Here is a 24,820-nt window from a genome sequence, read left to right as displayed (position 1 = left end):
AAGTGAAATCATAGATGTCTTCTGAACAACAAGTTCAAGTAAGTTACCACCTTCTCTTAAAATTATAACTTATGTGATATTGTGGTTTTCAAGCTCAACCCGTTACATCAAATAGAGATAGAAAACTATTACTTGTGAAAATTAACTTTGTTATTTCAACAGTAAACATGATTTCTTAATATCATGTGTGTCATGTGCTTTCCTGTTATTCACTACACGTAGAGCAGTCGCCATTTTGAGCAAAAAATGACTGGTTTTTAACACTGGTTATCCAGTAATTTCACTGAATTATTATATTTGATCAAAAGTCTTACACCACATGCATATGTTGAATGCAGTGTTAAGTAAATTGCTCTGAAAGAATGTTTGCATTAAGTCCAACTCGTACCGCTCAATCTTATGATTTGTTTCAGTCTTTTTGAGTGGAACTTCCCCAAACCGGAAGAGCCTCCCATAATCTAACACACAGTCTGGCTCAATCTATATAATCTCATCTAATGCAGACACACACACACACACACACACACACACACACACACACACACACACACACACACACACACACACACACACATCACAACATCATGTTTGAGTTATTATGAGGAGGACATCACTGAACTTACCAATAATTATGATTTGATGATGTTCACGGGTCTGAAAACGGCGTGCCTGGTCTGAAGATAAAGGCAAACTTTCACTTCTGACTTTTTCTTCCTCTTCTTCTCTTGTGAAAAAAGCTTTTGGTCATCACTGGACGAGAAGCAGAACTGGGAGTTTATATAAATCACAGTTCAGACGTTATAACTCATCTCATAAATCATAATTCTGAAAACCAAAGGTCCGAATTATGAGATGAACGTCACAATGACATCTTTTTTACAAGCTTTGAGTCACGTGTCTGTGGTTAAACAGTGATGACCCTTTCTTAAGATATTATTAATGTTTGCTGACTGTGTTTAAGACGACACGCTGCTGATGGTATTACCACACGCTCACACTGCATGAAAACACTGAAATCCGGCAATATCCGGGCATGGTATACTCATGTGTAATTTGATGTTTACCGGATGTATGTGGGAAAAAGCGGATCAGAGTAACACGGAACAGTATATTTCCAGAAAAACCCGGAAACCTCACGTATGTGGACGTATAGGCAAGGCAAGGCAAGGCAAGGCAAGTTTATTTGTATAGCACATTTCATACACAGTGGCCATTCAAAGTGCTTTACACAGAAATGAAGTTAAAATAGTTATAAGTGAATAAAATAAAAATATATATAGTATAATAGTTATAATAGGAATTAAAAGGAAATTAAAAGGAAATAAAAATAAAGATGAAATCCCCTATCTGGGGTGGAAGAAAATGGAGAGTCAGGTTTACTTTAAAACGGGTCTTCCTCGCACCGGAGGGAGTACTGAAAAAATATTTGTCAGGTAACTGTGCATTTAAACATTACCCTTACAGACAAATCTTCCTGGACAGGAACACCAGGGCTATCTCTACTTTGTTCGACCGTCAGAGCGGATCTACACGGTCCTTCCTCTCACCACCAAGGCTATACAGATCTATCCGTCAGAGCAGATCTAAACGGATCGTCCTCGCGCGGAGGGATTTCGATTTATCGCTCCCCCGTCTCTCAACCTCAACCTCAGGAATATACAGGAATCCGTGAAATTTCATGGACATATACAGCTTAAACACTGCTGGGTGTGTTAGGACTGAAGACTGTAGGTGTGAAGAAGACCTTTCATATGTTAATGACTGACACTAGTGCTGGCTGTTCTCAGAGGGAGGACTTCAGGATTGAGAATTATCTCTGGTCTACTGTAGGCAACAGCAAACAAGCTTTTTGTACAGAAAAATACATTCTTAAGGCCCTGAAACACTAAACCGAACTAGCAATGACTAAAGCCGACTGTGGGGTTGGTTCACGTTGCCTGGGTCTGAGCCAAACCATCAGAATGGTGTGTCAGGGCCTTAAAACCACTGCATGAAAAGAGTCTCTTAATCAAATATTTTTGATAAAAACAGTACAAAATAAAAACCCTGTCTGAACATATACGTTCACAAAAAAATCTGAATATGTAATGAAATAAACAAAGAAATGTAATGGAATTAACAAAGGATGATTAACCAATCATTTTAGACTATCCCCAAACAATTTTTGCAAAGTTTTACAAATTGCAGGCAATAATAGAATTAAATAAAAAGGAGATGAAATGTGGAATATAAAAAAAGTTTGTTTAAAAAACACCAAAAACTGATATGCTCAAAATAAAAAAGAGCAGGGATTCACTTGCTCAAGAAACAGAAACACAAGCAGATCTTTCAGCTCTGCAACTATTAACAAAAAGTGTCACTCCAAGATTCTTAACTTTAACAAGATGCAAAAAAGGGGCGTTTTGAGGTTTGAAATCCACCACTCACAATAGATGAGGTGACGCAATGGAGGTGCAACCAATAAGGTTACACTGTTAAAAAAATCCTAATTTTACAGAAAAAACTTCAGCTTTTTTACAGTATTTTCTTGTCATTTTGAATTGTTTAAAACGATGTACAATTACAAACAATATCTAAATAAACAACTTGACTGTTATTTTAAGGATTATATCATTAATGACAAATTACAGTAATTCTAATTTTTTTATACAGGAACATCACTGTATTATTTTTCTGTTTTCATAAATAACATACAAATTCATGTAAAATTACAAACAATATCTGTAAATTAACAACTTGACTATTATTTTATCATTAATGACAAATTACAGTAGCCTAATTTTCATTTTTTATACAGGGAAATTACCCTAGTATTTATACAGTATTTTTCTGTTTTCATAAATTACATACAAATTCATGTAAAATTACAAACAATGTCTGTAAATTAAGAACTTGACCATTATTTTATCATTAATGACAAATTAGAGTAATTCTGTTTTTTATACATGAAAATCACTGTATTATTTATACAGTATCTATACAAACAATAGCTGTAAATAAACAACTTGACTGTTATTTTAAGGATTATATCATTAATGACAAATTACAGTAATTCTCATTTTTTTATACAGGAACATCACTGTATTATTTTTCTGTTTTCATAAATTACAGAAAGGTTTGTAAAGGTTTATGTCCATACTAACAATTTAACATTATTCTTTGTAATTTTAAAGTATATCTTATTAGTTTTATATTTACACTGTAAAAAATAAAAACCTAAAAAAAACGGTCAAATGACTGGCAGCTACGGCTTCCAAACAAAAAACGTAAAATTAAAGTAAACAATCTTAAGTCAAATAAAGTTAAAAACTTCACAGAAATTTACATTAAAAGTTTTATAGAAAACAAACTGAAACAAAATATTCAAACTGTAATTCTGGATACAAATATAATAAACTATAAAGCAAATTAAATATCAAACAATAATTGGTTTTAAAGAGTACAAATCTGCACTGCTCTCCAGGTTGAAACTTCCAGGCCTCTGCCCACACCACAAAACACCATTTGACCAATTAATTAAATATAACCGCAAATAAAAATAAATATACACATTTTCTAACTGTAGTTTAAAACAAGTTTTTTTTCTATGGTTGCAAGGCTATGCTGTCTTTCCGTCTTTTGAGCGTGATTGGTCAATCTGAACGTCATCCAGAAATCTGGCCAATGACAGTGCGCGCCTTCAGTTTGAATTATACACCGGTTGTCGTTGTGGCTCACGGCTCGCGGGGACGCGGACACGGCTTCTAGTTCTAATCTGCAACAGGACTGCTTTGTCGGTCCATTAATGGCATTGCATGGATAATTTTACATCTGAAAACACATCTGTTTACATCATTTTGATTGTGGGATGTCGACTGAGAACGAAAAAACATGAATACGAACAGACTAAGTTACCAATGGCGGACAACAGACGGCAGAAAGGTAACGTAACGTTAAATCCCATATTTTTTCTACTGCTCATCAAGATATAACGTTAGTGCATTAAAGTCATATGCTAACCGCGATTAACTTACATATTCTGTGTTTTGTTGTGTTGTAATACTGTTAAGCTAGGGCTGGGTGTTATGACGATCATAGTTATGACTATTGTTAGCGATATTGCAGTAAACGTTAACATTATCTTTTTATATCACGGAATGTGAATATGAATATAGCGTATATAACGTAGCACTGACTGTACTAAAAGTTTTTGACATTTTGACAAAGAAACATGAATGAATGTAGAATAATGAGTGGGACATGCATGTGTTAAAATAAGCCTCTCTCAGACAGCAGGCGATCCCGAAATCAATTATCTTTCTGTAAAATGCACACAGTTGTCTCAGAAACACTGTCATGTGAGGTATTCACTTGATTTAAACAGTCAGTTATGTCTTAAGTAAGTTAAACAGTTCAAGTTAACGTGGGGAAACCCGGATGTGTGTCATTATGTGCATCCGTTCTTAAAGGGGCAGCAGATTAATAAACTGATGTCTGTCATAATTTTAATCAAACAACAAAAGAATAGAGAAGACCTTCTGCTTCTTTAAGAATCCATTGATATTAATTCATAGAATATCATAAAGTGAAGACTTTTAAAGCAGTATTATTCTGTAGCATTTTAATAAAATATCTATCAAAATAAAATAAATATATTGTGATATCGTTATTGTGAAATAAAATTTCTCATGTATGTAGAATAACATGGTCATAATGCCCATCCCTACTGTCAGCTAGTTTTAAGATCAAGCTTGTCATAAATGTAAAGGAGCTTTGTAATGATTAATCTGAGATCATGTACTCATTCAGCAGAGAGGACAGGAAAACACCATCCTTGGACTCCGAAGAATTACAGGAAAACCAGGATTTTGGATCTACTGTGGAGTTTTTGTATGGGCCTGGTGAGTATGTTTCGCAAGTCCATGTCAGTAAGTTGATAATTAATATTAATGTTTTATCAAACAAATTAATATTCATTTGTGTGTGTGCATGTTTCTTCCCCCCTCATGATCCAGAAGTTTTGGATCCCTGATCCTGAAGAACTTTTACAGATGTTGACCCTGAATGTGTTAAAGGTAATCTTAAAAATGTTGTAATTATTTTAATGTTCTCTGTTTTTTCTGTAATGTAGACGCATGCATTTTCTGTGAAGTTGCTTTGAAACAATATGTATTGTGAAAAGCGCTATACAAATACATTTTAATTGAATTGTTTTACTTACTTTTATTGGCATTAACTATATATTATTAATGTATTATTTGGCAGGTCGCAAGATGTATTTTATTTTGTGAGACTTTGCTGAGGAAGTATTCTTTGGCTCAGTCTGAAAAGGCCCAGAAAAGAAACACTATGAAGAACATCACACAGAACCGTCAGAGAAAGAGACGGGTAAGTTAAGAAAGTGCTTAAGCAGTTTTCCCCCAGAATGTTACTATACCACTCTCTGAGTTTTAATGTTAATTTACTGTCATGTTTTGCAGTTGCTGGAGACCAGGTCCAGGGTTGCACAAACCAACACAGAACCTGTGGAAGACCGCAACTATAGACCTGATGTCTGATGAAGATGCTGCTGTTGTTGATGGAAGGCCAGTGTGGATGGTTAGGCTAGCTACTACAAACCAGACTAGGCTGACCCACGCTACGTGTCACATCACCAGCCCATCACAGCAGTTTGAAAAAATGTTCAAAACTCAAACAACATTGTGTTAGAGTTGGTCACAATTCCTTTATATTTATATTTATAATTTTAATATTCAATTGTTCCATTTTATATTTTCTTTATTCCTATGTTTATATACTTATACTTTTATTGGTTCCCATATATAGAATATTTACATATATTTTATATACACTTTTTAATGTATAGATCTCTTTGTCTCGTTTTATATTGTATACTTTGTATATTTGTTCCTTTTTAGATGTCCATGTTGCTTTTGATCTCCACGCTTTGTATTGTTGTTCCTTTTATGTCGCCTTCCTTCCTTTAGATACATTTTGTTCACTTATCTTTCCCCCATTCATTTTAATGTATGTTTATAATGCTCTTTGTTCTTTTTACTTGGAATATTTATGGGTATTTTATATACACTTTTTTTTGGTCTTGTAAATTTATTGTTCTAATTTTATATTGTGTACTTTGTATATTTATTCCTTTTTTTATTTGTTCCTTTTTATGTACACTGTGTATTTTATTCCTTTACATCTCTGTCCTTTTAAATGCATTTTGTTCACTTTTTTTTCTTTACCAATTCATTTTAACGTATGTTTATAATGTTCTTTGGACTGTTTATATTTTTACATTTGTTCCTTTACATTTTCATCCCTTTTAAACATTCACATTTTGTTACATTTGTTTCCCCATTGTTTTAATGTTTGTTTATAATGCTCTTAAGAATGTTTTTTTTAATAAATATTTCAGACTTTATCAAATTGTTTTGTGTGTATTTTTCTTTTGGGGGGAGAGGGGATATATATATATATATATATATATATATATATATATATATATATATATATATATATATATATATATATATATATATATATATATATATTGCATATATATGAGCAAAATCTGCATAGCTGGCCTATAACCAATCAAGTCCCTATGCTACAAAACCTAGCCCACCCTTAGCCTTAGAAGTAACCAATAAAATCACTTTACTGGGTTTTCAATGCGTCCTGTCCTCCAATAGCAGTCTGGGTTTTGGGAGTGGTTTTAAAAAAACAACCAATCCAGTTTGAGATGAAGGACCAATAGGGGGTGGAAGGCAAAGCTGTTTAGAGGTGTGAAAATGTCTCCTGGGAAAAACTTGATGGGATTATTTGCCATGGCAACAAATGGCTGTAGCATGGGAGTATATGGCCACAACATACATCCGATTTGGTACCATTTCGGATGTATACGGATATTTACGGATCCATGGAATTTGACCTATCCGGCCAGTATACTCCTGGATTCTTCCGAATTTCAGCAGTGTATACAGAAGTATACTGGTCCGGATACACCTTTTTTTTCATGCAGTGAATTTTATTCAGCCGTCTAGCCATTCTGGAGAAAAAATTTCATAATATGTCTAGTTTAATAATTAGATTTATTTGGATATTTAGGTGAAAAATTTAGAAAAATGTAGTGTCCCCAACTGAGCACGCCAAGCCAAAGGCAACAGTGGCAAGGAAACCAAAACCCCATCAGAACAGAACTGGAAAGGCTTGAAAATACGAACATAGTGTATACATACCAATTTGCCACCTGTAAGAAGAACTGAAAAAATACTGAACATAGTAGAATTTCAACAGAAACAAACAGAGTCAGTGAAAAGATCACAACAACGGAACAAGAACATCATATGAACTCTTCAGAAGCTTGACAATTATAAATAACCTCTTTGATTGGTGAAGAGGTGTACCATCTTTCATCACCAAACTGATCAAATATTCCCTCTTCTCAACAAGAACTCCTCTACTCTATCACTCCAATTCCAAGAACCCAGGGGACTTTTGAACCCGTGGATTGCAGCTGTTCATTATGTCAGATAGCCTGTCAATCGTCTAAGAGCAAATGTTTGCATTAAGAACATTTTTGCATAGTATTACCTCAATGAATTCAGCCGTTGCTTCACAGTTTTTAAACAAAATAAACATTTTAAATAGCCAAGGTCTCTCAATGTGCAGCAACTGAGCAGCCAAAGACACCTTCATCTTCTGTGAATCAATTTTCCGCCCAATTGGGCGGTTGCGCAATCTATTTTGCGGGCAAAAATGGGTTTGGGTGGGTGGATAAAAATTGGGCTGGTTTTGGATCAGTTCGGCGGGTTTATTGTAGCCGAAACACTAGAGCTAGAAATATGACAAAATGATCTGAATTTGAATTGTGTATATCTGAATTATTGACAAGTGTAATCTAACAAAATTGAATATTATGTTGAATTTTACATAGTTCTGAATTTGAATTTTTAAATCTTGAATACTGAACATTTGAAATTGAACACACCTGAAATGTTTTTATGTCGAAATTGTATAGACACGTATTTTCAAACAGCAGATATTTTGTTCTGAATTAATAGACTGGAAATATTCAGTTTTTGAAAATACAGATTCACGATTTCAGATGAAGAAGAAATTCAGAACATCAAATTCAGTATTCTAAAATTCAAAACGCACAAATTCATATCTTACAGAAAGTAGGTCAGGGGTCATCATCAGGGAAGAGTAAAGGGTATCGGAAAAATCGAACTGAGCATTTTGGCCAATTACAGATGCAGTTCATTTTCTGGCGCGAGTGTGGATCTCTTCGCTAGGCCTATAATGAATCGTCCGGAGGCAAGTGATTCTGACACATTTATGATTTATATTAGGTTAGCACATGGAACATTTGTCTGAGCCATCTCTGGTGTTTGTTTTAAAGTATATTTGGGGTAAAAGTGATTAGTATGGCACCGTGTGCTGTTGGGAATTTGACGTGACGTATCGCGCCGCATTCATATTTTATTATATTTTATTAATTATATTGTAGACACTATTACTGATAATAATATCACTGATTATAGTCAAGTATAATCCTATTGTGTTTTGTCGCGGATGCAATGCGTGGCACTGCTCATGTCCAGTCTAGTTTAAGCATCACTCACAATTAATGCAATTCTGCTTCATTCTGTGATCGGAATCCACACCAGATCCAAGTTGGTGTAATGTCACACACTGCTGTTTTTAAGCTGTTTTGATCTGGTTTCCACTCAATGTCATAGACATAGGCTTTTTGTAAGCCATTTGGCTAATTTACTCTGATAAACTGAATGTAACCAAACTGCAATAAACCATATTGTTACAGACTGTTATGTTCACTCAGTGCGCGTCTGTTTTCTTGATTACCACTACAGCACTTATACAAATGTTTGTTAAAAAAAATAAAGTTTTACATTGATTTAAAACAAAAATACTATTCTTTTTTTACTTGTAATAGCATGGTATTATTTTTTTTAAGGGTGTGACTAGCTTGACTGAATATTTTATGTTTTTTTAGTAAATCTTAAAAGCTGTAAATTAAGTTTAAGCAAACAGCAAAAAATGGTTCTATTTTGAGTAATGTTGATTATTGTTAAGTATAATGGTGTAAAAACATATACGACTTTTTACTGTTTCATAGTTTTGTTGTGTGTTTGAGTAAATGGTCATATTTGTTATAAATTATGTACAAGAATGTTTGAGCAAGTGTCAGCTTTCCAAACTAAGTCCCTAATGAGCATTAATCATTTTGGTCATGTCATTTATAGACATCTAGCTAACTTTTGTCTTTATTGTTACAGGGACAGATGCTTCTAGATCATATATGGGAGAGGCTTGGTTTACGCTTGGAGCTCACCCTTACGAGGACGCCTGTGGATTTGGACTATTTAGAACTGATCTGTCTTCAGGAGCTAGTGTTCCTCAGTGCCGCCCGTATCCCCCCAGGTCATCAATCCTGTTGACATATGGGAAGGATTAACTGGTCTGCATCATGTGATTACTTCAGAAAGACAAAGCAACGAGACGCATGTAATGACAGCACACTTTGAACAAGGTAGTTGTGGACGACCAAGATTCAAGATTCAAGATTCAAGAGTTTTATTTGTCACATACACAGTTATGTACACAATATACAACTGGCAGTGAAATGTAAACAGGTCCGCTCCATGGACAGTGCAAATAACAGTTACAAGAAACACAAGGGGAAATTGAAATAGAAATAGAATAAAATTAGAATAAAAAGTATTAACATAAGTAGAATTATAAATAAATCAAGTAAAGGATAAAAATAGGAAATAAGATAAAAATAAAAAAATAAAAATAAAAAAATAAAAATATAAAATAAGTGGATATGATAAGTGAGATAAACTGTAGACTTAAAAATAAGTGGTTAACATAAAATATATATATATATAAATATATAAAGAAGTATAATGGATGTGTAAACAGGAGTATGATGTGCAAACAGGTTTATTACAGGTTGTTACGCAGTAACAATAGGAACGTAAAGTGCAGTGCAATGGCAGTATGTGGATGTTAATGTTTAAACTGGATGTTTATGTGTGTACGGGGTGAAGTGAAGTCACGTGACTGAGTTCAGGAGTCTGATGGCCTGGGGGAAGAAACTCCTCCTGAGTCTTTCAGTCTTTGCCATCAGGCTACGGAAGCGCTTACCAGATGGCAGCAGGGTGAAGTGAGAGTTTGCAGGGTGATTAATGTCTCTGATGATTTTAGTAGCTCTACCTCTGCAGCGTTTGGTGTAGATGTCCTGCAGAGACGGGAGAGCTGAGCCTGAGATGCGCTCGGATAAGCGCACCACTCTTTGCAGGGCTTTGCAATCGTGACTGGTGCTGTTCCCGTACCACGCTGTGATGCACTGAGTCAGGACACTTTCTATCGCCCCTCGATAGAAAGTTTTCAGGATGGCTGGTGAAACCCTGAATTTCCTCAGCTGGCGCAGATGGGACAGTCTTTGCCTGCCTTTTTTCACCTGTGTCTGGATGTGTGCAGTCCAGGTCAGATCCTCGGAGATGTTCACACCCAGGTATTTGAAGCTGTTCACTCTCTCTACCGGTGTCCCGCTGATCATGAGAGGGGAGTATGACCGATGCTGTCTCTTCCTGAAGTCCACAATCAGTTCTTTGGTCTTGTTAACATTCAGAGAGAGACAGTTGTCCTGGCACCATGATGTCAGTTGCTCCACTTCGTCCAAGTATGCCGTCTCATTGTTGTTGGAGATGAGACCCAGGACAACAGTATCATCAGCAAACTTGATGATAGAGGTGGAGCTGTGTGTGGACAAACAGTCATGGGTGTAGAGAGAGTAGAGCAGGGGACTCAGCACACAGCCCTGTGGAGCTCCAACACTCAGGGTGATGGAGGTGGAGGTGAAATGGCCTACTCTCACCGCCTGGGGTCTGCCAGTGAGGAAATCTTCAATCCAGAGGCAGAGAGAAGAATTCAGGCCTAGATCCAGGAGTTTGTGTGTTAACTTAATGGGAACTATGGTGTTAAAGGCTGAGCTATAGTCAATAAATAGCAGCCTGACATAGTTCCCACTTTTGCTGTCGATGTGAGTGAGGCAGGAGTGAAGGACGTGAGAGATGGCATCTTCAGTCGATCTATTGGGACGATAGGCAAACTGAAGAGGGTCCAAAGTGTCAGGAATGGAGGAGCAAATGTTGTTTTTAATGAGTCTCTCAAAGACCTTCATGACTAAAGATGTGAGAGCCACTGGACGATAGTCATTTAGGCAAGAGGGTTTAGTGATCTTAGGTACAGGGATGATGGAGGATCGTTTGAAGGAGGTGGGGACAACAGATGTAGCAAGGGACTCGTTAAATATGGATGTAAAGAGCCCTGCGAGCTGATCAGCACAGGACCGCAGAACACGACCTGAAATACCATCCGGCCCAGCAGCTTTCCTGACATCCACACGTTTGAGTGCCCTCCGAACCTCGTCCTCCGAGACAGAGATCACGTGACTGTTGCTGCTCTGAGGGACTCTCTCTGACGCGTCACTCGCCGGAGTCGCGCTGCCGCGATTACCATCAAAGCGAGCGTAGAAAGAGTTTAACTCGTTCACCAGCAACGGATCAGCTCTCACCTCTGCAGAGGATTTAGTTCCAAAAGCACAGATGGTCCTCAGTCCCTGCCACATCCGCCGGGAGTCGTTGAGTTGGAAATGAGATTCCACTCGGTCTTTATATCGGAGTTTTGCGGCTTTAACGGCGCGCCGGAGGGCGTAACATGAAGCTTTGTACTCCCTCATATCCCCCGTTAGGAGACCGGCATTGTAAGCGTTAGTGCGCGTGTTTACTGCAGTGCGGATTGAACTGTCCACCCACGGTTTCTGATTAGGGAAGGACGTTATAGTTATTGTTTGTGTGGCTTGCTCTGTCAGTGTATTGATAAAGCAGAGCGCCACTTCTGTGAACTCGCTGACGTCTTCAGAACTCGCGCGGAACATGTCCCAGTCGACGTCATCAAGAGCTGCCTGTAGCGTGATCTCTGAATGGGATGACCAGCGTTTGACTTCCCTCCTCACCGGGGGCTCTTGAACGAGCCTTTGTTTATATTCAGGTGTGAGAAAAATGGCGGCATGGTCCGATTTGCCAAAAGCTGGCTGTGAACGAGCTTTGTAGGCGTTCTTAAACGGAGAGTAGCAATGATCCAGTGTGTTTGCTCCTCGTGTGGGACAGGAGACATGCTGGTGAAAGTTTGGCAATACTTTCTTTAGGTTTGCTTTGTTAAAATCACCCGCGACGATGAAAGCAGCGTCGGGGTGTTTGTTTATGAAGCCGCTGGTCACATCATGGAGGGCAGATAAAGCCAGCCCCGTGTCTGCCTGTGGTGGAATATAAACGGCAGTGGCGATGACCGAGGAAAACTCCCTCGGTAGGTAGAAAGGCCGGCACATGAGAGTTAAATGTTCCAAGTGAGGCGAGCAGGATCGCGAAAGAATGGAGATGTTCCTAGGATCGCACCATTTCTTGTTTATCATGAAACACACTCCACCGCCTTTAGATTTCCCGGCCTCGGCTGTTCTGTCCATCCGAAAAACAGAGAAGTTCTCGGACGGCGTCACGGCTGTATCCGGGACCGCTGGCGTGAGCCATGTTTCGGACAGACAATAGATGTTGCAGTCTCTCATGTCCCGTTGAAAACTTATCCTGGCTCTAAGATCGTCCATCTTATTCTCCAAGGATTGGACATTTGCGAGCAAAATGCTCGGGAGAGGAGGACTGAATGCTCTTTTTCTCAGTCTGTTGCGGATCCCAGCGCGTTTCCCGCTGTGTTTTTTGAATCTTCGCCGTCGACTCGAGTGGCCATTGTTCAACTCGGCGTCCCGGCGAATATCAGATGGAAGATTGGAGAAAGTGTCCAGAAACAGGTCAGTGTAGCGGTAACCGAAAGCAGTCATTGGACCAAAAGCAGTCATTGGTCGTGAATATCTCGGCAGTTGGCTTGAGATGAACTTACCAGTCAGGTGCATTGCTAACCTTTTGGGGGTGTCTGAACAGACTGTACATAGAAGACTGGCAGAGTTCAACCTATCAGTTCGATCACTGTATAGTTCACTAACAGATAACGAGTTAGACATGTTAGTGTCTAATATTAAGTCCAGAATGCCAAACTCTGGGTACAGGATGCTGAAGGGTGCTTTGAAAGCTGAAGGGCACAAGGTACAATATGAGCGGGTGAGGGCATCACTTCATCGAGTGGCAGAGCTGGGGGTTTTATCTAGGATGGCAGAGCTGGGTTGTGTTGTTCAGAGGACATATTCAGTGCCAGGGCCCAAATCAATGATGCACATTGACACTAATCACAAATTAATACGGCAAGTAAAATTCGTAATTTTCTGTGTAAGGTTCTGTGTAAGGTTTTACTCATTTATTCATTTTAACTGTATTGTCTTAAGATGGAAACTTTCATTTAATGTAGCGGTTCTAAAACTCTGGCCCTTGGGGTCTATTTTTCTGCAGAGATCAGCTCCAACCTTAATCAAAGACACTTGAACAAGCTAATCAAGGTCTTCAGGATTACTAGAAAGTTATAGGTAGGTGACTTTAACCAAAGCAGGAGCTAAATTCTGCAGAAAAGTGAATCCCGAGGGCCAGAGTCGAGAACCCTGGTCAAATGTCTGATGTCTGTGATTTTAGGTATAACATTGTCTTGTTTGGAGGGGTGGATGGCTTTTCACGAAAGGTGATTTTTTGTTGTTGTTGTACAGTGTAAAGCAACATTTGAATTGTTTATGTACCACATAAATAGAACTAATATTATCATTTCTAATTTTACAGATAATGTACCTTGGTGCTGCCACAAACAATTCAGCCTTAACTGCACTGACCTTCTTCCAAGAGTCTGTGGAAAGATATGGCTTCCCTCTCAGGCAAGTTGTGTTATGGAGTGATAAAGATTAAAAAAATACATATGCTTGCTATAATAATCGTGGTGTATTGTGGAAGACATTTCCCCACTACGAACATGATTTAAGGGATAGTTCACCCAAAAATGAAAATTCTATCATTTACTCACCCTCATGTTGCTCTAAACCTATAAGAATTTCCTTGTTTTGCATAATGTTATGACTACTAACAGGTGTGTGTGTGTGTGTGTGTGTGTGTGTGTGTGTGTGTGTGTGTGTGTGTGTACTGGGTTAAGTATTAAAACATTGCCTTGACCAACTTTATTATAGGGTCAGAGGGGACCATGGAGTTGAGAATGTGGACATTGCACGTTTAATGTTCACAATTCGTGGCACAGAGAGAAGCAGTTTCATTTCAGGAAAAAGTGTCCACAACCAAAGGTATGTAAAGATGGTATTATCTTGCATACAAATATCTACTCTGCAACCTTGTGCTTTATTCTCCAAATGTTTGTTTGAACCATTAAATTGCATATGATTATTATTTTTTGTAATGCTTTATTATAGAATAGAGAGACTGTGGAGGGATGTGTGGACTGGAGTGACCTGTGTGTACTATGATGTGCTACACTATCTTGAGGAAACCAACTATCTTCATATTGCAGACCAAACACATCTCTTCTGTTGCCACTATACATTCCTACCAAGGCTACAAGATGATCGAAACTTTTTCAGAGATGGGTGGGATAATCACCCTTTGAGAACAGAACACAACATGTCTCCGAACCAGCTCTGGGAATTGGGTCAAATCCACTATCCAGTTGATGATCCAAGTGGTATTAATGTGCATGCAAACTTAAAAGCCATGTTTACATTTTTTAAGATAAATTACAGGGGTCACAAGTATTCAAATGTTTATTCACTGGCATTTAAACACCTCAATTAGTGTTGTAGTAACCATAAAAATGTAGTATTTGGAACTGTTATAGGAACTGAGATTACTCTACAAATGGTGTACAATGTTGTTTTGTTTACCCAGGAACTGAGCATTGCTGATATTCACTGGGAAAGCAGTGGATTGCCTCCTGATGAAAATGTTGGAGTTAATGTCCCTACTGTAGAATGTCCACTTACACCAGAGCAATTTACAGCATTGAAGGACACAGTGAATCCTAGGTCACCATCACAATCCCATGGGATAGACATTTACATGGCTGCAGTGGAGTTTTGCCAAGCACTTGAGTAACAACACATTAACTGGACTACTGGAACTGAATTACTTTATTTGATGAATAATTCACCCATAACATTCAATCAAGTCAAGTCAAGTCAACTTTATTTATATAGCGCTTTTAACAATGTAGATTGTTCCAAAGCAGCTTTACAGTGTTAAACAGGAAAATAATGCAGCATAATTTTATTCAGCTGTATAGCCATTCTGGAAACAACGCTGATGTCATCAGTTCATTTCAATTATCATACAGTGACAGTGTGGGCTTTAGATCAATAATTCGATCAGTAATTTAGTTTAAATGGTTCATTTAGTTTATTAATTAGATTTATTTCGATGTTTAGTTGAAAAATGTAGTGTCCCCAACTGAGCACGCCAAGCCAGAGGCAACAGTGGCAAGGAAACCAAAACCCCATTAGGTGACCTAATGGAGAAAAATAAACCTTGGGAGAAACCAGGCTCAGTCGGGTGCCAGTTCTCCTCTGGCCAATTAACAAACAGCGTATGATTATTATTATTCTGACAGCTTTACAGCTCAGAGGTCATAATAGATCGGAATATTCGAGGGACCGGGGGCAACATGCTGGAGACGGGTTTATTGAGGATGATGTTGATTAAATAATTATTAAAGTGCAATATTCGAATGATCGGAGGCAACACGCTGGAGACGGGTTTATTGAGGATGACATTTCGATTTAAGTATTATTTAATTGTAATATTCGAACAATCTGAGTCAACACGCCGGAGACGGGTTTATTGAGATGCCGTGTCGATGAGGCAGTTGCAGGGGGAGTCTAATCACGGTCTCCCAGACATTTCGGGGTCCTGTGTTGGTCTTCTCTGGGCGCAGGTCCACCATCTGAACTGGATACGGCCCGGATCCGGCTGACTGCAGTAAACCTCGGGATAAAACACAGAGACTATCATTAGCGTAGATGCCATTCTTCTGATGATGTCACGAGTACATCAGGTGTTATGGGAAGTGTTCCCGGTTCCGGCTGACCTAGTTAATGCAGCCTAACAATCATTTCATTGAAAAAGTGTTTTATGTGTATGCCACAGTAAAGAGATTTAAACTAGATTTCAATGTGTATTTTGTTTTTAAGAACTTTCATTTATACATAGAATGGATAGCTAAAGAGGTCTGTTGTAAAATATTGCATTGGGGTTTTTCTAAAAAAAAAAAAAAAAACTGCAATATTACATGAATGTGCATAAGTTAATTGCATCAAAAATCAAAGTCTCAACTAGTCCAAACAACAGGACAAATTGTGGCACTGTAACTTACAGTAATTTATAAACATGGTCTTTGTGTCATCTCTATCAAATTTCACATATCTAAAGAAGTCCAAACCAACTGGACACATTAACTGCTGGAATTGAACTTAAATTTATGTACACATGTACATATAACATGTATTTTTTTGTTTTGTTTTCAAGACCCGTTCCATTAATACATGTGGATAGATTAGTTGCATCAAAATCAATGTACCAACAGGTCTAACTATGGTACTGTAACATGTCTATAATAATTTATAGACATGGTGTCTGTGTTGGATTTCATATCTAAACAAGTCCAAAACCAAACTCAGAAGTGCCAATGCACATAAGGAGTTCAAGCGTAGCATGTTGAAGCAAGTGGAGGACTTCGGCATGTCAGCATTAATAACTTCCACTACCATATTTTCATCTGGCACTTCCCACCCCAGCCAAAACTTCACCAAGTGCTTAAGGTCAGAGTGCTAGATAAAGAAAAAAGAAAAAAACAACAACACAGATTAATTCCTAATACAAGTAGTTGTTCTTCCTAACAGTCAGTCTTACCTCTTTCCTATTGAAGAAATAGAGTGGAAGTAGTCTGATGTCAAAACCCCACCCCTTGTTCCCTCTAGATTTTCTTAATGGGGCTTAATGAGTTCCAATAAAGTCTGTGGTGAACATAACGTGACAAAACTTTGAGCATTTGTTCTACAATATGTTTATTCAAACACGTTTTGAAAAATTAAATGCTTAATTCATCTTTTCAGTATGGGTTTGTGCACTGTACATTGTAGAAGAAAAAATATAAAGTTATGTTTACCACAGGCGTTATTTTACTCAAATTATAAACCCACATAGGAAAATCTTGAAGGAACAAGTGAAGAAAGTCTTTTCTGATGTCATCCCTGCCATCACACCATTATATAATCCAGGTCAAACATGTAGTTGTAAAATAAAGCAAATTGTATCAAGTATGTTAAATGCAGACCTAAAAACAAATGTAAAGATTTATATACCAGTCTCAATGAAACAACGCAAATACCCGGAGATGCGACATCTATCTTCTAGTGAACAATCTTCATCTTCGTCTTCATCCACACTGCTAACAGAGGGCCAGCAGATACAGGGAAGCAGCATCCGGAAACAATTATATATATATATATATAATTATATATATATATATCACTATATTCCTGATGATTACCTGAAGATTTATAGACAAGCCAATCGCCTTTTATTTCTTGAAATTTAAGGTAGAGCTCCTTCAGCTGGGCACATACCTAATACAAATAAGGCAAAACAGGGTAGTCATTAAGGCTTTGTTTTCAGTAAAGAACACTGATTAAAAATTAAATATCAGTTAGTTTCAACTGCAACACCGGTACAGCTTATAGTGTTTAAAATGTTAGTTCACCCCAAAATTTAAATTCTGTCTTTAATTACAACATTCTCCTTTCATATAGATTAGCTTTTCAATCTCTTTATAAACTTTTTGAAGCATTAAAGATCAAGTAGCTGTCAATGGACGGACATAATTCATTTAGGGGTGAAGTAACCCTTAAATTGTAGTAATGTGCTTGAAAGCACCTCAGTGCCTATATACACATATACATTTACATTTATGCATTTGGCAGACGCTTTTATCCAAAGCGACTTACAGTGCACTAATTACAGGGACAATCCCCCTGGAGCAACGTGGAGTAAAAGTGCCTTGCTCAAGGAAACACTGGTGGTGACCGCTGGGATTGAACCAGCAACCTTTTGCTTACCAGTTAAGTGGTTTAACCCACTGGACCACCATCTCTACATACATACAGAGGTACTAATTAAGCTCTGAGTCTGTTGCACTTTGAAAAAGAGAATTTTAAAAGATACAAGAGACATCATTCATTCATACTTCCTCATATGTTGCATGTTCATCCATATGCATTGTCTTTCGTCCCAACCCAGCTTGCATGTGTACCAGTTGCTCACTCTCCTTAGGCGTTCGCTCATATTGGTGAGGCAGCAAATAAAAATTAACAGGCAATATTTTTGCGGGTTTACTAGGGGTCTGTGACAGCATTCGCCTTTTACACCGTCCTTTGCTGAAAAAAACAGGAAATGATCTATTGGCAAAAAGCACAGTTACAAACCAAAATAACTACCATTAAATAACGGAATGTTCCTTTATATCAGTATTAAAGGTCCCATGGCATGGCATTTTTCTATTATTTTATAGTGTTTCCTGAGGTGTACTTATATTGTTAGTATGATTTTTACATCATAAAATGTCATAATTTAGAAATAAAAGGCATTTTGTCTATACTGCTGTTTGCCCTGTGGCTGACTGCCCTGTTTCAAGAGGCGTGTCTGCTGTAAAAACGCCCACTGTTGTGATTGGCTGACATCTTTGCATTTGAAATGAGCGGAGGGGGCGTGGTTTAACGAGGTCTACGACGCACGAGCTGCTGCCAGAGAGACGGATGGACCTGAGTTCACTTCTCATCAGTTCTCTCAGCATGTCTCAGTTCAGGGTGAACTGTTGTAGTTACTAGAATATTCTTCAGGTTATTAGTTTATTTCTAGTCGGAGGGGCTGTCACTCATGTCAGAAAGTTAGTAACTTTAGTAAATTATGGATCAGCGCTGACTTGAGACGCAAACCGTTTAGAACGATTCAGTCCAATTTGGTGAACTGGTTCGGTTCACTAAAAAGAACCGATTCAAAAGAATGATTCGTTCGCGAACCGGACATCATGGAGACGGAGCGATTGCTAACAAAGTTATTTATAGTAACTACTGAGTTGTGAGAGAGCTGTCTGTCAGCGCGAGTTTATTGTGTTTGTATCTGAGAGTTCTGAATAAACACGAGTCCCAGTCACGCCGAGTCCGTCTTCATCATTATTACCAACTTTGTAACACATGCAATGTACCATTACAGCGAGATGAACGAGTTAGTAAGTGTTGAGTATAGCATTATTTCTAGATATGTTCCAATCATATGAAAAGCGTCAGTGACGCGCATTGAGTAACTTACACAGCGCAAACAAAGACACAACAGCAGTAATCGAATGTAATCCAGTTTATTGTGGGGAAAGCTGGCTAGCCTAGCCGGATACGCTCACGCTTACCCCCCTTCTGCTTAATCTAACGCCGCGTTTGGTGCCTCCGCTGTGGGCCAGATGCAGTACTGGGGGTCGGGGATGTTGAAGGCCGAGCTTCGCTGTGCGTGAGGTTTATCTCTAAAGATGTTACTCTGCCGATGTTGAGCAGAAACTCCCGACTGTATGCACATTTAAGAACAGATAGACGCGACGAGGACGTACAAAAACACTGACTCACAAGATAGAAAACACGAAAACACTGTTCTGTCGGGAGAGAGAGAAGCCGCAGTGTGTGCACGAATAATAAATAATTAGCTACACATCAGAAATCACTGATCACAGATCAGAAGGAACTGAAGAAAGACTTCTGTTTTCATTTGTACATCCAAACATTGAGAAACTGCAAGCATTCACTCGTTCACAAGCAATGATCTCTCGAGCGCTTGCATGGGCGTGCCAGATTCTCTGGGCGGAGGAAAGGGAGGTAACCGTTCCTGCCTGGACGTCAAACCAGGAGAATTCAGGATTGGCTCGTCTGGCCTGTCATTTTCTCAAAGGCAGAGAAAGACAGCCAGAACTCGGGTTACACCGATCAACATTTCTATCCACTTGGGGACAATATTCAGGCTAGGGGAACTCATATTAATGTTGAAAAACCTCATAAAATGAAAATTTCATGCCATGGGACCTTTAAATAAAAAAAATAGTTGCAAAACCTGGTCATCTCAGTTTGGATGGTGGCCCTCTGCCCTCACCATGTGCTGCCTACGGACATTGAATCAGGCAATGCATACAATTTTAAGTAATTTCAACAAAACTAACTATTCACAAAAAAAAAAAAAAAAAAATAGACAAATACAAATAAACCTGTTGTTATCCTGACTGGGACCAGCTGCAGTGCCTGAAGTCAGCAAAGACAACAAATGCCTGGCTGATCTGACAACTTCACTGTCCTGTAAACACAGTTTAAACAGAATCGTTTTTATCTCGTACAGTCTTAAAAACGTTATTATTATTATTATTATTATTATTATTATTATTATTATTATTAATGGTCCACTACTTTAAAATGCTAGAATTTTTCTAGATATCAGTTTAGGGTGTGGGGTAATGGCACTGATTGAACGAGTAAATTAGCCAAATGGCTTACAAAAAGCCTATGTCTATGACATTGAGTGGAAACCAGATCAAAACAGTTTACAAACACCAGAGAGTGACATTTCACCAACTTGGATCTGGTGTGGATTCCGATCACAGAATGAAGCAGAATTACATTAATTGTGAGTGATGCTTAAACTAGACTGGACATGAGCAGTGCCACGCATCGCGTCCGCGACAAAACACAATAGGATTATACTTGACTATAATCAGTGATATTATTATCGGTAATAGTGTCTACAATAAAATTAATAAAATATAATAAAATATGAATGCAGCGCGAATTCCCAACAGCACACGGTGCCATACTAATCACTTTTACCCCAAATATACTTCAAATCAACACCAGAGACCGCTCAGACAAATGTTCCATGTGCTAACCTAATATAAATCATAAATGTGTCAGAATCACTTGCCTCCGGACGATTCATTATAGGCCTAGCGAAGAGATCCACACTCGCGCCAGAAAATGAACTGCATCTGTAATTGGCCAAAATGCTCAGTTCGATTTTTCCGAGACCCTTTACTCTTCCCTGATGATGACCCCTGACCTACTTTCTGTAAGATATGAATTTCTGCGTTTTGAATTTTAGAATACTGAATTTGATGTTCCGAATTTCTTCTTCATCTGAAATCGTGAATCTGTATTTTCAAAAACTGAATATTTCCAGTCTATTAATTCAGAACAAAATATCTGCTGTTTGAAAATACGTGTCTATACAATTTCGACATAAAAACATTTCAGGTGTGTTCAATTTCAAATGTTCAGTATTCAAGATTTAAAAATTCAAATTCAGAACTATGTAAAATTCAACATAATATTCAATTTTGTTAGATTACACTTGTCAATAATTCAGATATACACAATTCAAATTCAGATCATTTTGTCATATTTCTAGCTCCATAATACACCGGCACTTCAGATCCTTCTTCCTGCGACTCCATATATCCACTAACATGTTTTCATGTTAGGCTAATGCTTTTGTTCCAAGCGACTATATTGACAATAAACAGACTCATTGATCGCCTAAGTTGAATGCATTATTTCCCGTAACATAAGCTTATAGTTTAATAGTATAATAATCAGACTGAAGACGCTTTTGCGTCCATTCCGTTTTCCTTTTTTAAACTGAACAGAAATGAAATATGGAAACGTGGTTTCTTCTTTTTTTATTTTAACTCTGATTAATAGAATTAGTAGGTAATTATTTTATTAAAAATAATATAAATTATTTATAACTTGTTTTTTTATGTGTAAATATGCTCAATTTAATTTTTAGGGTTTTTGCGTCAATACACAGATTCTAAAAGTGCCTTTTCTTCTGGAATCAATAGCATGACCACGGACAGAGGCATAGAAGGTCCGTGTAGTTTTTTGTTCATTCATTATTCTATTTCGGAATGAAAGATGAAATTTAAAAAAGGGTGCAGCTTGGTGTTTTGTTTAAAAGAAAAAAAGCAGCAATGGCTGTATTTTGTTTTCCAAATGTATTGTTGTCATCAAATAATAGTATTAGAAAATTGGACGACATTTCCAATCGTTTTTTAATTTGTAATCATTATTTGTAAGTGTTTCATTTGACTGATCCTATCTTTACCTGGAAATAATTTTCCAAAAGAACATTTGTAAATTGATATTTTTTATATGAATCTGTTCGTTTTTAGTTTATAAAAATGCAAAACGTAATTAAGTTATTTTATTTTGTGCGCATGGAATTTGTGTATAGCCTACGTTTTTATTCAAATGTTGTTATTCAACATAGTATTTATAAAAACCAACAACCATTCCATTTTAGTTTTTGTTTCCATGGTTAAAAACGAAAAAGGAATGGACGCAAAAGTACACGGACCGCTGTGTTCATTTCATTGAATGTTGTTTCTGAAATCGGATAGGCTAGTCGATAAATAGGTCATTTTAAAGCTTGTTAATGGTTTCAATGTATTTAAACGAGAAATTTTGGGCTGGAAAACCCTGCTGGCATCTGGCAACCCTGCCTGCAACATTTTCCGAGCCAGCTTCAACATGTGGCAAGCATCCATCATCACAAACACCTTCTCACCAGTCACTGGATGTGCCAAAAAGGTTTTTAAGGGCTCAAGAGAGTTTGCCTTTAACTGGCACCCAAGTTGGTTGCACATGCTAATATTAGAGGCATGTCCATCCATTGTGACACACCACTCTGATTCCATGCTCATGCAGTTCCTCTAAGGCATGCACAATTAAGACCTTCTGTGTGTCTGGTGACAGAGAGTTGGTCAGGTAGTAGGCAATTGGAGCCTTCCAATGGCCTTGTAGGCCAACAACCATAAAAACAAGAGCTTCGGTGGCAACATCAGTTTCATTCATACGGTCCCCCATATCCACAAATCCAGACATTTTCTGTGTATGAGGATTATACTGAACATGTTTTTTGATAGCCATGGCATCCAACATGAGAGGCACACATCCATATTTAGCTGGGTCTTCCTCTTGTCGTCTTTTCAACATGTCCAACATCATCATGTTGAGGCCAGGTTTGGAATCTACAGAACTCATCCACCTTAGTAAAATGAAAAGTAGTTAGTTAATGTATAAATCAATCAATCAATCAAATTAAATTAAGAATACCTCTGTAATGTATGTGGATGTGGAAGGTGGAGATGGAGTGACTTTCTCAAATAATTATAGGCTTTTGGGCCATGTAAGTGAAGAGTGAGGGCAAACTCCCTCTGCTCTTTTGTGTACTCATGGCTCTGTTTTGACAAGAGGTCTATCGGAAGATCTGAAATTCAGTTATAACAGACTAACTAATAAGTGTGCTTGCAATAAAAATGGAAATAATAATAATAGCAATGAGAAAGTGTACACGTAAGTTATGCATAATTTTTTTTTTTTTTACCAGAGTAGAAATTGAGCCTCTCTTTCAAGTCTTCATTTATGAGGTTCTTCCCCTTCAGATCTTGCACTGTTAATATACCACTGAAGACTAATTTCTACAAATTTATGATGTCTAAACCATGGAAGAGAAGGACTTAGTAAGGAAAGGGAGCGATATTTTGAGAAACTTAAGTTAATAGGCGGTAAAGATCCGTACGAGCTAGCTCCTTTGTCGTGGACTGACGACCCGACAATTCTCCCTTCGATTTCTTATCCGGACATAGTGAACTACTTAGTTTTTTCACCAAGCCCATACACAGCTGAAGACCTCAAATGTTACAAAGGTTTGGAGGCCTACAACCAGATGGTGTGTGGGTGGGTGAGAGAGGCACAGCATCAGCTCATCAACAACATGTGCATTGTGAAAGCCAAGGTAGGTGATCCACTTCTCTATAGCCTGTTGCATCAGCTAACACTTCGTTAGTTAGTTCATTAAAGAATAATCGTCATTAGTTAACATTAGTTAATGTATTAACTAACATGAACTAACTAGGGATGGGCGATATGGACTAAAAAATGTATCCCGATATTTTCTAGTATTTATTGCGATAACGATATCAATGACGATAAATGTAGTATCATTCCCCATGTTTTTGGATACAAGTGAGAGCTGCATGCATTCTTGAGAGACCCAGAAAAACAAACAATGATCTAGTAAAACGTACCTGTCATCAAATAGGCTCCTATAATACATAATATATATATATATATATATATATATATATATATATATATATATATATATATATATATATATATATATATATATATATAATATTTATATATATATTTTTTTTTAATGTAAAATTCCACACCAGCCTTTTCAGAAATGGAAAAGTTGCAGATATAATTGTCTTCTGTAAAAGTGCAGGTAATGTTTAAATAGTGCAACTGTGCTGAAAAACATCACACAATACAAACAATAATAATTAAAATGACAAGTTTTAAATGTAAACCGATTCTGTATTTATTCATACACTCATGGTGCAAACAGTGGTAAAAATAGCAGAAACAGCAAAAGTAATTATCCCCAAAATGTCTTCAGATTACAAAAAAGTTGAAAATAATGATTTAATGATAGAACTTCAGTAATTTGAGGTAATAATACCACGAATTCTTCTACTAATAAAAATAAACTGGACTAAGGAATAATGACTTCTGGGTTCATGAATATTAATCATGTTGTCAGCGCTCATTCAAACTGATTTGCTGAAATCAAAACAATAGGTGTAATAGGTGCGCGCCAGCCAATGAGATTCCCGTTTGTGCATTCGTTTCTTCCTGTTCATGAAAGGCTGAATAATTCCAAATAAA

At 37.4% G+C, this 24,820-nt stretch overlaps 2 protein-coding genes and 1 long non-coding RNA gene across 3 annotated transcripts in view; 1 reads left to right on the top strand and 2 right to left on the bottom strand.

Annotated features, from left to right (window-relative positions):
• LOC307126932 (stonustoxin subunit beta-like) overlaps positions 1-680 on the bottom strand; it is a 38,697-nt gene extending 38,017 nt beyond the window's left edge. Inside the window, exon 1 of the mRNA XM_079817811.1 lies at positions 624-680. The gene's annotated coding sequence lies outside the window, so the exon portion shown is untranslated. The remainder of the gene's footprint in view (positions 1-623) is intronic.
• On the top strand, positions 11-16,166 carry LOC307126934 (uncharacterized protein). The gene is made up of 6 exons (XM_079817813.1): positions 11-38; positions 9,285-9,538; positions 13,788-13,879; positions 14,186-14,296; positions 14,423-14,691; positions 14,895-16,166. Exons 3-6 carry the CDS (start codon positions 13,791-13,793, stop codon positions 14,909-14,911), a joined length of 486 nt encoding a protein of 161 aa, XP_079673939.1. The 5' UTR covers positions 11-38; positions 9,285-9,538; positions 13,788-13,790; the 3' UTR covers positions 14,912-16,166.
• Positions 15,115-22,783, bottom strand: LOC307126935. Its single transcript, XR_013816574.1, has 7 exons — positions 22,650-22,783; positions 20,299-20,384; positions 20,148-20,196; positions 18,244-18,433; positions 17,551-17,626; positions 16,958-17,448; positions 15,115-16,910 (listed from the first exon to the last, which is right to left on the bottom strand). It is a non-coding gene; the product is annotated as an uncharacterized lncRNA (long non-coding RNA).
• Between the last annotated feature and the right edge of the window lie 2,037 nt (positions 22,784-24,820).

The sequence above is a fragment of the Gobio gobio genome (genome assembly GCF_949357685.1).
Source record: "Gobio gobio genome assembly, chromosome: 5".
NCBI lineage: Eukaryota > Metazoa > Chordata > Actinopteri > Cypriniformes > Gobionidae > Gobio > Gobio gobio.
This window is presented reverse-complemented; position numbering and strand designations above follow the sequence as displayed.

Excerpts from the sequence above, each read along its gene's own strand:
- LOC307126934 (XM_079817813.1), top strand. The coding sequence starts at position 13,791 with ATGTACCTTGGTGCTGCCACAAACAATTCAGCCTTAACTGCACTGACC. Across the intron at positions 13,880-14,185 it reads AGATATGGCTTCCCTCTCAG|GGTCAGAGGGGACCATGGAG; the intron begins GCAAGTTGTGTT and ends ACTTTATTATAG. Across the intron at positions 14,297-14,422 it reads AAAAGTGTCCACAACCAAAG|AATAGAGAGACTGTGGAGGG; the intron begins GTATGTAAAGAT and ends GCTTTATTATAG.